Source organism: Petaurus breviceps, unplaced genomic scaffold, assembly GCF_028583685.1.
Source record: "Petaurus breviceps papuanus isolate PSGF00001 unplaced genomic scaffold, PetGlider_PUasm1.0 523, whole genome shotgun sequence".
In the NCBI taxonomy this organism is placed as follows: Eukaryota; Metazoa; Chordata; class Mammalia; order Diprotodontia; family Petauridae; genus Petaurus; species Petaurus breviceps.
The window spans coordinates 4629318-4647761 of NW_027186356.1; the positions used below are offsets into that span (position 1 = coordinate 4629318).

General features: G+C 41.8%; 1 protein-coding gene across 2 annotated transcripts in view; it reads right to left on the minus strand.

Moving 5' to 3' along the window:
* Positions 1-18444, minus strand: part of LOC138172369 (cytochrome P450 4F3-like) — a 57612-nt gene that overhangs the window by 27930 nt on the left and 11238 nt on the right. The window contains exon 2 of one of the 2 annotated variants that reach the window (XM_069102131.1): positions 14692-14907. The exons of the other annotated variant lie outside the window; for it this stretch is intronic. Coding sequence (XP_068958232.1) covers positions 14692-14907 — 216 coding nt within the window. The remainder of the gene's footprint in view (positions 1-14691; positions 14908-18444) is intronic. 2 annotated transcript variants of the gene reach the window in all.

Consider the following 18444-nt stretch of genomic DNA (forward strand, 5'->3'; position numbering starts at 1 on the left):
AGGAAGAAAATGTGACTGAGAAGCCTTAGCAGGGAGGATAGAATCAGGAAAGCCATAGTATACCAAATGGGAAAGCAGAGAGTGTTATGGGGTGATACTGGAGAAGAGATTTGAGATATTATCAGAGACAGTGAGACAGAGACAGAGAAACATGGTCACACAGGCACATTAGGTAATTAGTCAATACGTATTTCATTCAATTGTTGAGAAATAGAAAGAAGAGACTAAAGATTAGGGATGAAGTTTAAAATCAAGAAGCCCAGATGATTTGACAGGTGTGATAGAAGGAGGGAGGACAGAGTATTATATAGCCAAGGGTTGACCTCTAGGCATATCTGGCAAAGCTGCAAGTTCAGGACTGGTTAGATGTTGTCTCACATTGACCATGGCCCTTGGTGCATCCATACTTGTGCCTAAAGTAAGAGGCTTGATATAATCAGGGTGGCAAAATGTAAGCAATGGGTGGAAGGACCCAAGTCATGTTATAAAGGTCTCCCTATAGGCAATCACCAATTGGACAATTTGACCCATTTCCTTCCTCTGTGATCTGTAAAGAGTTCAACAGGGGGAGTCACCAGCTCCAGGCAACCCCTAAGAGACTGTGAAGCTCCCCATCATAAGATATGACCATGGAGACCAAAGGGGAGGGGGTGAAAGCAATAACTTTGCTGGCCGATTCTCCCTCTGCACACCAACAGGGGAGGCAGCATGACATCATAGAAAGATCCCTAGATTGGGCATCAGAAGAATTGGGTTCTAGTTCTGACTGTATCACCTTGAGCAAGCCCCCAGCCCTCTCTGGACCTCATTGAAATGACTTCTAAAGTCCCTTCTGAATCTCACGTTGTATGATTCTATTGGATCTCCTTGAACCATGAAAATTCATGAGCAATTTTTCCATCTCTAAACTTTTTATGTACCCAGCCACAGACTGTGTTTTATCTTCCAAACATAGTTTTGTGGGAAGGAATACAAGGGAGAAGATAGATGAGAGAAGGTATGATGCAGTGTCAAGGACACTGGATTGGGAATTCAGGGCCTCAATTTAAATCCCGTTTTTCCTATCTAAGTGAGCCTAGACACATTACTCTTTGGACTCAAGTTCCTCATTTATACATAGATATTGTGGGGTTAGGTGGATGTGGAATTGGTGGAATTATGGCCATTTTCCTGAAGGAAGGTCTCTAGTAGAGGAAACTCAGGGTTCTATTCTTGGCTTATTCCTATTCAATATCTTTATCAAAATTGGAACAAAGGCTTAGATGGCATCCTTTTTTAAATTCTAAGATGATACAAAGCTAAGAAGAATCACTAATACAGTGGTCAACAGAGAGAGATCCCAAAGGTAGAATGAAGTGAGTTGAACGAAATGAAACTTAATGGGAATGAATGTGCAGGCTTAGGCTTGGGTTCACAAAAAATCAACTTCATAATTAGAAGGCGGGGAAACATGGCTATACAGTGGGTGATCTGAAAAACACTTGGTGACTTTAGCATCCTGAAGAGCCATGGAGACATGGCAGCCCTGGTTAGATCACATGGAGAATACTGGGCTCATCTCTAGGTAATATATTTTAGGATGTTAATATTAACTATAAATAGTAATTACAATAAAATTATAGATAATATTTATATAGTGCCTAATACATTCCAGGGACTGTGTTAATTGCTTCATGATTATTATCTTATTTAGTGTTTAAACCAGCCCTGGAAGGCAGGTTCTATTTTTATTCCCATTAAAATTTTTTTTTATTTTTTACTTTTTGGAGGGGGGACAGTAGGGCAATTGGGGTTAAGTGGCTTGCCCAAGGTCATAGGGCTAGTTTTTGTGTTAAGTGTCTGAAGCTGGATTTGAACTCAGGTCCCCCTGACTCTAGGGCCGGCTCTTTATCCACTGCACCTCCTAGCCACCCCTATTATCCCCATTTGTTAGATGAAGAAGATGAGACAAACAGAGTTTAAGTGACTTTCTGTGATAGTAATGGAACATTCTCAGGATCATACAATAATGTATGTTTTGAAGCCAAAGTTGAACTTCCTGACTCTAAACTATGCACCCTATGAGCCACCAGAGCAGGGTAACCTAGACAAGAAAACCATGCCTTACAAGGATCATATGATGTTTGGTTGGAAAAGAGAAGACATCGGGGATATGATATCTCTCTTTGAAGGGCTGTCAGGTGAAATTATGGTAAGACTAATTCTGCTCGGTTCCAGAGGGTGAACAATAGCATTGTATGCAAGGTATAGGAGGACAGATTTCAGCTCAGTACATGGAAACATGAAGTATGAGAAGGTAAACAGGAAAAGGAAATCATAAGGAACTTATTAAAGTTGAACTATTTACATTCTTACATGGAAAAATGATAATTGTAACTCATAAGACTTTTCTCAGTATGAGGATAGTTGAAGGAAACATATATATGTTTGTATAGGAGGGTGTATTGTATATAAATATATATGAGTATGGGCGTATGCATACATAGACAGAGGGCACAGGATGAGTTGAATATGAAGGGATGATATCTAAAAAATAAAATTAAGAGGTGAGAGAGGAATTTATTGGAGAAGAAGAAAGGGAGAGATGGATTAGGGTAAATTATTTCATATAAAAGAGGCAAGAGAACACTGCTATAATGGAGGGGAAGAGCAGGAAGGTGAAAGGGAATGGGTCAACCTTATTCTCATTGAATTTGGCTTAAGGGGGGAATAACATACACACTCAATTGGGTATCTTATCCCACAGGAAATAAAGGGGTAGAGGATAAGAAGGGGGATAATAGAATGGAGGGAAGATTGGAGGTGAGTGTAGTTAGAAGCAAACATTTTTTAAAAGGGATAGGTTAAAAGAGAAAATAGAATAAGTCAGGGGTGAGATAGGATGGAGGGAAATATAGTTAGTCTTTCATAATATAACTAATATGTAAATGATTTGGGTAACTACACATGTACAACCTATATTGAATTGCTTATCTTCCCAGTGGGGGTGGGTAATGAGGGATGAAGGGAAAAAATCTGGAGCTCAAAGTTTTAAAAACAAATATTTTTTTTAAAAATTGTTTTTTATATGCAACTGGGAAATAAGATCTACAGGTACTGGGGTATAGAGGTCGGTCTTTCCCTGCTGGAAAGTTAGGGGATGGGAAGGATATAAGAGAGAACAGATTGAGGGAAGGGGTATTCAGTAGGCTTGCTATTCTGGGGTGGGAGGTAGGAGAAAGATGAAGAGAAAAAATTGTAACTCAAAATCTTGTGGAAATGAATGTTGAAAACTAAAAATAAATAAATTTTTATACATACATACATACATATAAAAATCCCCAATCACTGAAAGTCTTCAAGCAAAGACTTCTAAAAGGGATTTTGTAGAGGATTTTAGTTCATTTGACTTTGCCCATATCAGTTACTGTGCAACTTATATATTCCCCTATTTTGAACACAATAAAACCTGGGAAGCTCCTGATGTTAAGAGAAAAGAGGATGGGTTTGCTCGGAAGCTGCATCATTTTTTTCACCTTTAAAAGATTTGAGTGGAGAGAAATCATGTTATAGAATTGATGGTACTGGTTAAATCAGACAAATGGTCTATCCTGGGTGCCTGGGGAAATGAAGTAACAGTCCAGTGTCACGTGGCTATTCTAGGGCTGACACCAGAAGGAGACTCTCCTCCAGGGTATGAGGACAGTAGCCCTTCCTGAGAAGGTGCAGCATTGACAGATTTGTCTGTAGAGCTTTGCAGGGGTCAGAACATGGGGTGAGGCAGCTTTTCTATTAAGTTGCAAATTGAGGCAGCAACGATTTACTGGAGCATATGAAGCATCTGTTCCCATGCCACCTGGTCTAACCTGGGACAGTTGAGACATTGGGTTCCTTAAAGGGGCTTGATTAATATCCAAGAGGGGAGACTATGGTCCTGCCCAAGACTCCCCTTTATACCCACATCGAGCTCCTTCTCTTAGGTTGGGCCAAGTTAAACAGAGGTGTAGAGAAGAAATTTCCAAGACTTCAAGTACCAGGGTGTAGCAGCAAGCACCCCAGTGTCCCCAAGGTGCCTGCTCACACAGGTTCTTGGATCTGCTTTGTTAAAGGAAAGCAACTCAAAATGGGTTAACAAGCTTACAGTCAGACATATATCGTTTACCTTGTTCAGGTGAAAAGGTCAGCACCCTGAACCTCAAAGTATACAGGCATAATTATCAAGACAGAAACATCAAGTAGACAGATTTCCAAATTGTCCAACCATTACATCCATACCCAGTCAACATCCGGGTTTCCACATTCTGGGTTTTTCAAAGCCGGGGGACACTCAACAACGGCTTCCCAGAATTCAGATCAAATCACAGAACACTTCTCAAAGTGAGTCCCAAAAACAAAGCTACACATCAGGGCTTATATACCTTCTCCTGGCTCAGAGAATGTAACAACCTCATTGACTCACTGGCCAATCAAGGAGTATCTACTGAAAAACAAGCCTCCCCCACCCCAGGCTTCAGGTGCACATTAGCCTAGGGGCAGGGAAGATCTTTAAATTTGCATTTCCATTACACAGGGCAATTATTGAAATAGTGGAAGAAAATCTCCTGTAACGTCTGTGACTTTCAGACATGCCTAGAAGTTAACTGGACTAAATCTTGAGCAAATGACTTCATTAAAAAAAATACATTCTTGCTTTAAAACCATTGTAGTTATTTCCCAATAACATCTCTTCCCTCAACACAAGAGAAACTTCCCTTGTTGGTAAGTGTGTATTTTTTTTCAGAGATAAGATGTAAAACACTTTGGTAGACTCTTATCACACAGATTTAGCGGTACTGGAAAATTGACCACTGCCCATGAGAGAGATGTCAACTATAGTTTCACCATACAAGAAATTCAAGAAGGAGGGGAAAGAATGGTGTAATACGCTGCTCAGTGTTCTTTACTAGTTTCACAAAGTCCACAATAAAACTCTTTGTGAAGTCAGGAAGCACTTTACCAAATCTCTTAATAGGCTGTAGAGCTGTGATTGATATAATTAACAGTAGCACCTGCTTTACTTCTTCCTCCATAAACATCCCAGATTCACATTCACTCACATAGTTGACTATCTCCTATATGAAACTGTACACTCTCCTCATTCCTTGCTTCTTCACACTCATAAATGTATTACTGAGGTGCTGGAACAACCAAGCCACAAGCCCCCAACTAATTCAAATATCTATTAATATTCCAAGTATGTCACATAGGACATAGACAACAAAGAGGAAAGGGGCTCAAAACAAAATGTCTCGGTGCTGCCACTGTTGCGGCATACTTCCAAGCTAAACTAGTCTCACTCCCTCCTCACCCTCACCACAGTATTGTCTGCCTCTTAATAAATATGTTGTCTCCCCTACCCTCTTTCTGTATTGAGGCATCTCATGGGCAGAGAATGGATAAACTTGTCCTCATCACTCCCCTCATCACTCTCTGACTTCCAGTCCCCATTCAGCTCTTTGGCAGCCCTGTGGACTTGCTTGTACAGTTGCCCTGCCCTTTCATTAGCTGTTCCCACAGAGAAGAAAGGTACTCAGGGATCTTTGTGTCTGCTGCCGATGGAAGCTTCCTGCCCTTCTCCATTTCCATTTTCCTAATAGTTTGGCTTTGAGAAGACTCCGGCATGACTGTCCTGTTTGCATAGCCTGGACAACAAATTGATTAGCCCCACAAAATCATAAAACATAGAGTGCTTGAGCTGGAAGGGCCCCTAGAGGAATTGGAGAAGAAGACCCTTAAGACTTTCAGAATATAACATGTTAGGATATAATGTTGGGGAGGAAGATCCTTAGAGGATAGAATATCTGAACATGAAGGGGCCTTGGAATAAAGAAATTTAGGGTCAGAAGGGTCTTAGAACATTATCAAAGATGAGAACCATCTTAATATACATGTTGTCAGAAGCATAAGGATACCTAGGACAGGCAACTTCAGGACTGGAAGGAACCTTAGAAATAATAATAAAATACAAGTGCTGGAAAGGCTGGTTAAGGACTTTAGTACCATAGCACAGAAATCGTTAATGTCATATGACCCAGGGTTGGTGTTCCACAATTGATGTTAGTGGAAATATTCCTGGTAGAGGGAACAGTTCCCTTTTATAACAGGGGTGTCGAAATCTTAGACTTTGGGCAGTCAAGATGGTGGAGTAAGCAGTAAATATCCATAATGCTCCCATATTCACCGCCACAAAACCATTAAATAGTTCCCCCAAATGAATCCCGAAAGACCAGAACCAGCAAAAAGACAGGGTAAAACAATCTTTTATCCCAAGAACCTTGGAAAATCACCAAGAAAGGTTTTTCTCACTTGGACAAAAGGGAACACAGTCCAGGACAGGAAGAGTTCCAGCAAGCCAGTAGCAAGACCCACCAAAGCAAAGCAGTGGAAGATCCTGAGCCCCAGTATGGTGGAGCAGGCAAATGTCAATACCACATGCCTTAGCATATGCAGGGTAATTGACAGACTCCAGTGCCATGAACTGTCACATGCTTAGAATAGCCCTGGGTAAACAGGTAGCCACCAGCAGCAAAGTGCTTCACTGCAGCCCTGGGTAAATGCAGAAGAACCCCACTAGTATCAGCACACATGAGACACCATGACAAGGACCTTGGTTCATCATGAGATAAGCTGCCAGCTTATCTATAGCCTCCAGCAGTACTAGCCACCTCCCTCCACCATACCCTCAACACAGCACCAGACATGAGAGTCCCCTGTGAGCCTCAGGGCAACATCAGTGTAGAACCAGGAAAAAAGACAGGGCCTGCAGCCCTAGCATAAGAATCCTAAGGCAGTGTCCTTTCCACTCTGGGAGCACAACTCAAATTTAAAAGAAAGGAAAAAAGTCAAAAAAGATGAGTAAAAAACAACAAAAAAGGAATCTGAACATAGAAGGTTATGTCAGTGACTGGGAAAAAAAGACACAAACTCAGAACAGGACAACAATGTCAAAACACCTATAGTCAAAATCCCAAAGCAAAACAGGAAGTGGTCTCAAGGTCAGAAAGTTCTCATGGATGAGCTCAAAAAGGAGCTTAAAAATCATATAAGCAATGTAGAAGAAAAACTGGGGAAATAAGTTAGACTAACGCAAGAAAATTATGAAAAAAGAGTCAATGCTTAGTAAAAGGAAACAACTGCTTAAAAAGTAGAATTGCACAAATGGAAAAGGAATTACAAAAGCTACCTGAGGAAAACAACTCCTGAAAAGTTAGAATTGGGCAAGTGGGAGCTAATGACTATATGAGAAATCAAAAATCAATCCAATACATTCACAAGAATAAAAAAAAAAAATACAAGAAAATATAAAATAAGTCATTGGAAAAACAATTGACCTGGAAAATAGATCCAGGAAAGACAATGTCAGAATCACTGCATTACCTGAAAGCCATAATTAAAAGGAGGAACTGGACAGCATCTTGCAAGAAATTATCAAGGAAAATTGACCTGATATCCTGGAATCAGAGAGCAAAATAGGCATTGAAAAAACCCACTGATCACCTCAGAAGAGAGATCCCAAAATAAAAACTCCAAGGAACAATATAGCCAAATTACAGAACTATCAGGTCAAGGAAAAAATGCTGCAAGTGGCCAGAAAGAAACAATTCAAATATAAGGGAACCACAATCAGTATTACACTGGATTTAGCAGCTGCAACATTAAAGAATCAGAAGTCATGGAACATGATATTCCAGAAGGCAAAGGAGCTAGGACTACAACCAAGAATCATCTACCCAGTGAAATTAAGTGTAATTCTTCGAGGGTAAATATAGTCACTTAATGAAATAGAGGGATTTCAAGCTTTCATAAGAAGACCAGAATTGAACAAAAAAATTGACCTCCAATATCAAGACCCAAGAGAAGCCTAAGAAGGGAAAAAGGGAGAAGAAGCCATAAAGGATTCAATGGAGCTGAACTGTTTACATCCCTTGGGAAGATGATACTTATAGTTTTGAAAAATTGTACCACTAATAGTGCAGCTAGAAGGAATATACATTTGAGAGAGGGTATGGATATAAGGTAAACTGGAGGAAATGACATAAAAAATAACTAAGGGATGAGAAAGAGGAGCACACTGGGTGCAGAAGGAAGAGAGAGGTGAAATGGAGCAAATTGTTTCACATGAAGAAGTGCAGAAAACTATTACAGTGGATAGAAGGATGATATGGTGGGTGATGGGCATCGCCTGAACCAGGGCAGAGGAACCTGCAGGTTCCAGGCCACTTGTGGCCTCCTAGGTTCTTGGGTGTGACCTTTTGACAGAGTCCAAGGTTTACAGAACAAACCCTTTTATTAAGGAAATTTGTTATGGGAAGTTTGGATTCAAAGGGTGCACTTGAGGTCGCAGAGGTGCACTTGTGACCTCAAGGATGGAGGTTCCCCACTCCTGGCTTGAACCTTACTCTCATCAGCATTGACTGAAAGAGGAAAAAATATTCACAATCAGTTTAATATAGAAATCTATCTAACTGGACAGGGAAATAAGAAACAAAGAGATTAAGCAAAGAGGAGGATGGAGGCAGAGTCAAGATGGCAGAGTAGTACCACAGCTTCCACTGGGCTCCAGGTCCCACCACCTCCAATTCATGTAAAAGGTGACTCTGAACAAACTTTGGAGCTACATAGCCCACTAAATGACACAGATAAGCTAACCTCTCACTGAAGATAGCCTGGCTGGCAGGAAGCAGCCAGCACAGCACTCTGGGAGCCAAGTCCAGCCCTGCACAAGCCAGAGGTTTTAGCTCCAGGGCAGGCCTGACCAGCCCCTGGCTGGAGGGACTTCAGATCACCAGCAGCTGTGACTGTTTCCAGAATTATCAACCCATAGATGCTAAGGACAAAATGAGAGGTCAGTGCAGTGTGGACTTTGGGATCCAGTAGTTGGGAGTATGGTCAGCCTTTATCCCCTGGAGGGAGAAGCCACTGAGGTGCAGCAGCCCTGCAGCTGCTGCCATGTGGCAGCTTCAGCTCCTGGCCTGCAGACTATAGGGGGACCAAGCGACCAGTCTAAGGGGTAATCAAACTTGCTTTAACCTGCTTGGATCTGGATTGCAGTCTAGGGTGGAGGTCCTGGGGTGTGTGACCAGCTTTACAGAGCATGTGGATGCTTCAGAGAGGGCACCCAACTAATACCTTCGGCAGCTGAGAAAACCCCAGCGTTTGGGATGAAGCTCCCTTGTCTGATAGCAGAGTCCTATTGTGGCAAAAAGCCCAAAAGTCAAGTAATTGAGTGACAACATGAGTAAAAGAGGGAAGCAAAGCAAACAGAGGAATCCAAAATTAGACTCCCGTTTTGGGGACAAAAAGATCAAAACACGGAACGAGGAAGACAGTGAAGTCAGAACTCCTGCACCAAAAACTCCCAAGAAAAACATGAGCTGGTTACAGGCCATAGAGGACCTTAAGAAGGATTTTGAAAAGCAAATAAGAGAAGTGGAGGAAAAATTGGGAAGAGAAATGAGAATGATGTAATAAAAGTGTGAAATGAGAGTCAACAACCTGACTGAAAAAAATAACACCTTAAAAAATAGACTAATTCAGATGCCAAAAGAGGCTCAAAAAGACAATGAGGAGAAGAATGCCTTAAAAAGCTGAATTTGCCTGATGGAAAAAGAATCTCAAAAGCTCACTGAAGAGAATCATTCCTTCAGAATTAGATTGGAGCAAATAGAAGCTAGTGACTTTATGAGAAATCAAGATGCTATTAAGCAGATCCAAACAAATGGAAAAAAAATAGAAGGCAATGTGAAATATCTCATTGGAAAACCCACTGACCTGGAAAATAGATCCAGGAGAGATAATTTAAAAATTATTGAGCTACCTGAAAGTCATGATAAAAAAAGAACCTAGAAATCATCCTTCAAGGAATTCTCAAGGAAAATTTCCCTCATGATTTAGAACAAGAAGGAAATAGAGGTTGAAAGAATCCACCAACCACCTCCTGGAAAAGATTCCTAAAAGAAAACTCCTACAAATATTATAGACAGGTTCCAGAATTCCCAGATCAAGGAGAAAATATTACAAGCAGTCAGGAAGAATCAATTTGAATATTGTGGAAACACAATCAGGATAACACAGGGTCTGGCAGCTTCTACACTGAGGGATTAAAGGGCTTTGAATATTATATTCTGGAGGTCAAAGGAGCTGGGATTAAAACCAAGAATCACCTACCCAGCAAAACTGGGTATAATGTTTCAGGGGAAAATATGGTCATTCAGTGCAATAGAGGACATTCAAGCATTCTTGATGAAAAAACCAGAACCGAATAGAAAATTTGACATTGAGATACAAGAAGCAAAAGAAGCATGAGAAGGTAAACAGGGAAAAGAAATCATAAGGAACTTATCAAAGTTGAACTATTAACATTCCTACATGGAAAAACAATAATTGTAACTGATGAAACTTTTCTCAGTATGAGAATAATTGAATGGCATAGAAATGTGTATATATGTACACACACACATATATGTCTATGTAGGAGGGTATATGGGCATAGGAATACATATGTGAATATGTGTATATATGTGTACAGGTATACATAGATAGAGGGCACAGGACCAGTTTAATGGGAAGAGATGATGCCAAAAGGTGAAATTTAGAGGTGAGAGAGGAATATAATGAGACGAGATGGGTAGAGACAGAATGGGGTAAACTATCTCATATAGAAGAGGTAAGAGAAAATGGTTACAATGAAGGGGAAGAACAGGAAGGCAAAAGGGAATGGGTCAACCTTATTCTCATTGAATTTGGCTTAGGGAGAGAATGACATACACACTAAATAGGGTATCTCACCCTACAGGAGAGTAAGGGGGAAGGGGATGAGAGGGGGGATGATGGAAGGGAAGGCAGGTGGGGGAGAGGGAAGTTGGAAGCACCCACTTTTGAAAAGGGATGGGATCAAAGTAGAGAATAGAACAAGTGGGAGATGGGATAGGAGAGAGGGAAATACAATCAGTCTTTTACAATATATTTACTATGGAAATGTTTTGCATAGCTACACATGTACAACCTATATTGAATTGCTTATCTTACCAGTAAGGGTGGATGACAAGGGAGGAAGGATATGAATCTGGAACTCACCAAATGTTTAATATATATATATTCATATATACATATATGTATATACTATTATCATATTATTTTACATATAAATGGGAAATAAGACATACAGGCACTGGGGCATAGAGATCCACTGTGCCCCACTGGATAGTTTGAGGAGCTATGGGAGAAGATATGTGAGAGAGCAGATTGGAGGAGGGAATATCCAGTGGGATCGCTATTTTGGAGTGGCAGGTAGGTGAAAAATGGGGAGAAAATTTGTAACTCAAAATCTTGTGGAAATGAACTATGTAAACTAAAAGTTAATAAAGCATTTTCTAAAAAAATAAATGCTAAAAAAAGGAGGGTGGAGTACTGAAAAAAGGGAAGGCAGAGGGGGAGGAGGTAGACAGAAGCAAAACATCGGTGAATAGGAAAAGGGTAAAAGATAGAGAGGACAAGCAGGAAGAAAATGCACATTTAGTAATCATAACTTGTGAAAGTGAATGGGATTAATTCTCCCATAAAGAAGAACTGGACAGCAAAGAGGATCAAAGCCCAGAATCATACAATATATTGTTTACAAGAAACACACTTGAAGCAGAGACACATGCAGAGTCAACGTAAGGGGCTGTAGCAGAATCTATTATGCCTCAGATGAAGTAAAAAAAAAAGCGGGGTTAGCTTTGTCTGATCTCAGACAAAGCAAAAGCAAAAATAGACCCAATTAAAAGAGATAAGGAAGGAAACTACATCTTTTTAAAAGGTACCATAGACAATGAAGTAATATCAATAGTAAACACATATGCATGTAGCATCCCAATTCTTAAAGGAGAGAAGTTAAGTGAGTTACAGGTTCGTGACCAAACAAGAGATAGAGAGCATTATGAAATGCAAAATAGATCATTTTGATTATATTAAATTAAAAGGCTTTTGCAGAAACAAAAGCAATGCTACCAAGATTAGAAGGAAAGCAGAAATCTGGGAAACAATTTTTACAGCAAATGTCTATAAAGGTATCATTTCTCAAATATGTAGAGAACTGAATTCACAAGAATACAAGGCACTCCCCAACTGATAAATAGTTCAAGGATATGAACAAGCAGTTTTCAGATGAAGAAACCAAAGCTTTCTATAGGCATATGAAGAAGTGCTCTAAACCACTTTTGATTAGATAAATGCAAATTAAAACAATTCTGAGGTCACACCTGTCAGATTGGCTAATATGACAGAAAAGGAAAATGACAATTGCTGGAGAGGATGTGGGAAAATTAGGACACTAATGTACTGTTGGTGGAGTTATGAACTGATCCAGCCATTCTGGAGGGCAATTTGGAGCAATGACCGAAGGGCAACTGCACTGTGTACTATTTGATCCACTAATACCAATACCAGGTCTGTATCCCAGAGAGACCATAAAAAGGGAAAAGAACCTATATGTGCAAAAGTATTTATAGCCACACTTTTTGTGGTGGCAAAATATTGGAAATTGAGGTGATGCTGATCAATTGAGGAATGGCTGAACAAGTTGTGGTACATGAATGTATATGAAATACTGCTGTTCAATAAGAAATGGACAGGCAAATTTCAGAAACAGCCTGAAAAGACTTGAATGAATTGATGCAAAGTGAAATGAGCAAGTGCAGGAACACATTGTGCACAGTATCAGCAACACTGTGTGATGATCAACTATGAATGACTCTGGTCTGCTCAATAACACAATGATCTAAGCAAGTACAAAGGACTCGATGGAAAGTGCTATCTGCATCCAGTTAAAGAACTGATGGACTCTGAATGAAGATTGGAGCATACTTTTTTCACTTCATTATTTTTCCTGGTTTTGTTTTTCCTTTTGTTCTGTTTCTTCTTTCACAACTGTGACTAATATGGAAATATGTTTTGGCATATGTATCATCTATATCATACTGTCTAACATATTAGTAAGGGGGGTGTGGAGGCAGAGAGAGAAATTTGGAACTAAAAATCTTGTAAAAAATGGAAGCTAAACAATTTGTTGAGATGTAATTGGGGGCGCGGAGATAGAATATCATTAAAATAAATAAATAAAAGAGGGGTTTCAGGGTCCAACCTTGGATCAAACAAATACAAACCAAAGACAAGGTCAAGTCAGGAATTGAGTATTCTTTGAGGTGAAGGTGGGAAAGCTGAGACAAAGAGAGCTATGGTCCATGGGCTAGGGCAAGAGTAAGCAGTGTAGACTGATTCCTCTTGGTCCTGAGGGGAAAATTTTGAAGCATTTAAATCTTCCTTATATGGATGAAGAACAGTTGTGGTTTACTCAGGGACAGAGAAATAGAGTAGACTTGTAATTCTATCTATAGAGGGAATTCCAAGATAAGGAAACTCCTTTTACCAATGCAGGTCACTACCTTCTCTGTAACATAAAGTTTTGGAGAGATGCCCAGAGCTCCAAGTAGTTTTGACACTCAGTCAGTATCACACAGTCAGCATATATCAGAGGTGTAATTTGAATCCAAATGGCACATAATAGGCATTTTATAAATGTTTATTGGCTGACTTTATCTCTGAAAATTCCACTTCTTGCAGCTCATTCTGCATCCTGGGGCCAAGCAAAACAAGGTGAATTTACCCAGGTCTTTGTGATTCTAAGGTCTGACCTCTGTCCACTCTACCAGTTGCCTATCACTTCATAGTTACATAACTAAGCTTCAGAATCAGAGCTTAAACTAGGTCTCTTTTGTTCTCCCTTACCTACATCAGACAAGTTCAGTCTTTGCCCTCAATCTCTGTCTACTACAGGGGTTCTGGGATGGTGATAGGAAAGTTCTGGCTTGGGAACATGCCTAGAGGATAGATAAGAAGAGGAACTAAATCAGAAGGGGGATAATGGCCTAAGGAGGCTTTGATTCTCTTGACCCAGACCCAGCAGGACCCTTGGACCTCCCTATGATATTCTTGGAATTTAGTCTGGGCCCTAAGCCTTCTTGATGATTCCACCTCACACAGAGAGGGCATCCACCTTCCCTAGGTTCCCCTGAGACAGTTCTAAGGATAGGCAACTCCATTACTACCAGCCAGAGAAACGGAAGAGACAGAATGCTCAGGTTATCCTTCTAAGACAGGCTTTTCTCACACCCTCCATTTTTCAGCAACCCTTTAGCTCAATCCTTCTGTCACCTTGGTCTACTCCCCCCCACCCTCCATCCATTAGTCCTCCAAACTTCTCAGGCTCCTGACAACCTTTGATCCTCTTATTTCTCAGACCCTGACCCTTCCTCCTCTGTCCAACACTCCCCAAGGCCCTTCAGTCCTGCCAAGCCCTTAGAATTGCAGTCCTCATAATCCCTCTCTGAATCCTATCAGTCCCCATTAGGTAATCTTGGAGATTACTACAACTTGACCCATGGGCCTCACGCCCTTCTCTTTCATCTAGTCTAGGAGACCAAGCTTTCCTTTACTTCTATGACCATGTTGGCAGCTTGGAGGCCCATCCTCAGTCTCTCCTTATCCTATTAATGCCCTCATCTCTTCAGTTCCCTTAATCCTCCCAATCTCATCCTCCAGCCCAAGTTCCTCCCTCAGTTCATTAGTCCCTTCAGTCCTACATCCTCTGTCTCCATTGACTCCCCCAGGCCCCATTCCAGGTTCCCTACTTACCATCCCCAGGTGACCAAAGAACCAGTTCTTAAGAGGGGGCTGAGGGAAACATCGAAGCCTCTGGCAGTTGATATAGTATTGTTGGACACAGGTTAGGCCCTTGACCAGGATCCAGGTGCCAAGGGCGAGGAAGGCCAGGAGCAGGATGGAAGAAAGCCCAGACTCTAGGCCTGCCAGGCCCAGCTGATGAAATAGCCACTTGGGGGCAGGAAGCATCTGCGGAAGAGAGACCATGAGGCAGAGAGGGAGGTATAGGGCAGTCTTAGGATAATGGATGGGGCTGGAGATATGGGCCAAGGAATGAAGAAGCAAAGAGGCATGGAGAGGAGGCCTAAATGTAGGGTGCCATTTCAGAGCAGTTTAAAGAGGGAGAAGGGAGTAACAGGATTAGGAGAGGCAGGAGAGGAAAGAAAGCAGAAGAACATGAGAGGTCTGTGGAAGAAGGAAGACACTGAGGCTCTGAATGGCACCAGTGCCTTGTCTGCTTAGTCTTAGAGTCTGCTGGAGGCTCATTCCTCATTCCTCTCACATCCCCCAGACTCCTAAAGAAAGCCTAAAAACAGAGTAGCGGTGCCCCAGCCATTAAACAAAGAGGGCTCTCTGTCAACCCCCAGCTGGGTTCTCGGTCTTCTGTTTTTTGCTTTCTTTTCTCAATGCCAGCATTTTCTTGATGCCAGTAACTAACCCTAGGATCCCAACCCCCCCCCCCATCAGCCTCTTCCAAGCCCCAGGCCCAGGCTGCAGATTTATGTGCACTTTGTGAACCACTGAAGTAACAGAGCTGATTCATGCTACTTCCCTCCCTAGCGACCTCTCCTAAGTTCAAGCTGACCTGGCCTGAGTCTGAATTCCACTTCTAGAATCTCGAGCCCTTCAGGGTGGCAGACAGGGCTCTCTTCCCAAGCAGAGTCCTTTGATCCCTGAAGCCAGTTCCTGGGGTGTGTAGAAGGGGGAGTCTCCAAGGAAAGCACTAATCCTGCTTCCCCACCAGCTCTTTCAGTTTCCTGCTGACAAATGTTTCATCTGCTTGTGATGGACCCACGAGTTATACTTTGCTCCTGCTTCCCCCTCTCAATTATTCCCAAACACTGGCTGCTTCAAGAACCACCCTCCCCTGAATAAACAAGAGGTTGGGGTTTGGCAGTCAATCCTGAGCTGGCATAGTCATATTCAGTGGCAGGAGGCCTCATCCCATTTCCAAAAAACTGAACAGAGAAAGAAGAGATGGGTGAAAATCCTTGAGCAGCAGGTAGGGTGAGCCAGAAAACCTCACCCATTTGCCAAGAGTCCCTAAAGGTAGATATTAGCTTCACCACTTACTCCTAAGAGTCCCTCTGACTGTGCACAGCCCCAGTAGGCATAGTTTTGAAGAAGTCCCAGGCTGTTAGCAGTTCCTAGAAGGTGGGGTATGGGGTAGGGGAGAGAGGAAGAAGGCATCAAGAAATTCTGGATTGTAGGAAGTTTGACCTGGCATCAGGGAGGTACTTCCCAAATGATCCTTCCCTCAACTCCTCACCTTCACCAGGTACTTTCCCACCTGCAGGTTTGGGTCCTGATTTCCCTTAGCTGGTGGGGCCAATGGGGAGAAAAGACAATGGGAGGGGGGACGTGGACTTTGAAGGAGTTAGGAGGACAGAAGGGCTGGGAACCTGGGTAGAATGGAACTAATTCCACCAAGGAATGGGCCAACTTTCTAAAATCCGAGCCTTCCTTTGATGGGAGCAGAAAAAGGTCTCTGACCAAGGTATGTAAAAGTTTAGACTGGGCATTAGAAATTAGGTGACAAATGAGGCAGGTTCAAGTCAGTAGGAAACATAACTCTCAGGTAGTTAGGGTGGCTCCTGTCATCATCCTAGGACCCCTTTGAGGCATAACACTAAGACCAGAACAGGGATTGAGGGATCGGGTGGTCTCCTTCTTAACAGTTTGAGAAAAAGAAAGACCCCCTTCTCCTCTCTAGGCCTAACCCTCCTCCACCTGTGCCACAAAATAGAAGCGGCACAGCCAAGCCAGAGGCAGGTCAGAGGACTAGGATAAGGAGAGACAGTAGTCTATGCAAGGCAAGGGTCACTTGGGCATGCCATAGGTAGACCTCTCTTACCAACTGCCTGCTGGATATCTGCATGCCAAAGTGAGCATTTTAGTACTCATGATTCCAGAGGAGCAATGATGAGGGATTCTATCCATTCCTGAGAGGCTAAGAAATCCTGAAGGACACACGTGCTTTGTAGCAACTGAGAGGATCTGTTCTGCTTCAGTATGTACATTTGTAACAAAAATATTTTTTCCTTTTTTCTCAATGGGGGAAAGAGTGGGAGGGAAAGGAAATAGATTTCTTTTCATTTTTTTTAATAGAGAGGTGGGAAGGTATTAGAACTGTGAAATGATGTATACATCTGTCAAAAGAGGTCATTATTCTGGAAAGCTTTACCTTGGTACATGAGAGAGTAATTTGTATATGTAAATGATGTAAAAACTTAAACACATCAATAACATTAGAAATGAAAAAAATAGGTTTCATCTTTCCCTTTTTCCTATTTTTCTTTCCTGTTTTCTTTCCTTTTTTCCTTCTCCTTCTTTCTTCCTACTTCTTCCTTCCTTTTCTCTTCTTTCTTTCTCTTCCTTCCTTCTTTCTCTTTTCTTTCTTTTGTTCTTTCTTTCCTTTCTTCCTTCCTTCTTTTCTTCCTTTCATTAGTTCTTTCTTTCTATCCATTACGTCTCTAAAGCTCACCCTTCCAAACTTCCCTGTTTCTTCATGGATACCACAATCCTTCCAGTTCCCCAGGTTCACAACCTCATAATCTTCCTAGTCTCTTCCTTCTCTACCACCTCCCCTAACTCCCATCAAATCAGTTATGAAGACCTGCTCATCCTGCTTATATAACATCCTTGACATCCCTTTCCTTCCTTTTTCTTGCAGCTCTTCTCAGTGATGACTTCCCTAGGCCATGGACATTTGCAAAGTGCTCTCAGCCAGAAAATACAACAAACAACCCCTCCACTCTACCCACTCCATCTGGCGTAGAATTTCAGATAAACTAGAATCTACCAGATAACCTTACTCAGGGCTCCTCCTGAGTCAGTGTCTCTCTGCTCTACACAGATAAACAGATAGACAGACAGACACACACACACACACACAAACAGACACATCCTGGCCCTAAACTATTCTGCCAGATTCACTGTCACATTATTCTCTCTCCTACATTCTGCAATCCAACAAAACTGTCCTCTCTGCTCTTCACACACAACATTTCATCTCCTGTCTCCAGTCTTTTGTACCAGCCATACCCTTTGCCTGGGATATCCTCTTTCCTTACCTCTATTTCCTAGGTTTCCTCTCTTCCTTCCAGACGCAGTTCAGACACCATCTTGTACATGAAGCCTTACCTGATTCCCTGTCACCTCCACCTCAGCATACAGTGCCCTCCTTCCTTCCCCAAACCACCTTGTATCTCCTTTGTATATATTTACATTTATTAACTTTATATTGATGCCGGATAAGTTTTTCTATGTACTTGTTGTCTCCCCTGTTAAAGGTAATCTCAAGGAGAAGGCTTAGGAAAAATGAGAAAGACTTGGTGCAGAAGTTGGGACATTAGGAAGAAGTGAAAGAGGCAGAGATGAGCTATAAGAGAGTTCCAGGCCACGAGTGATGGCTGATGAAAATGCCTGTGGTCAGGACATGGAGTGTCATGGGAGAAGAACAGCAAAGAGGCTGCTGTGTGGAGGCCAGGTGGTGTGAGGGAGTCA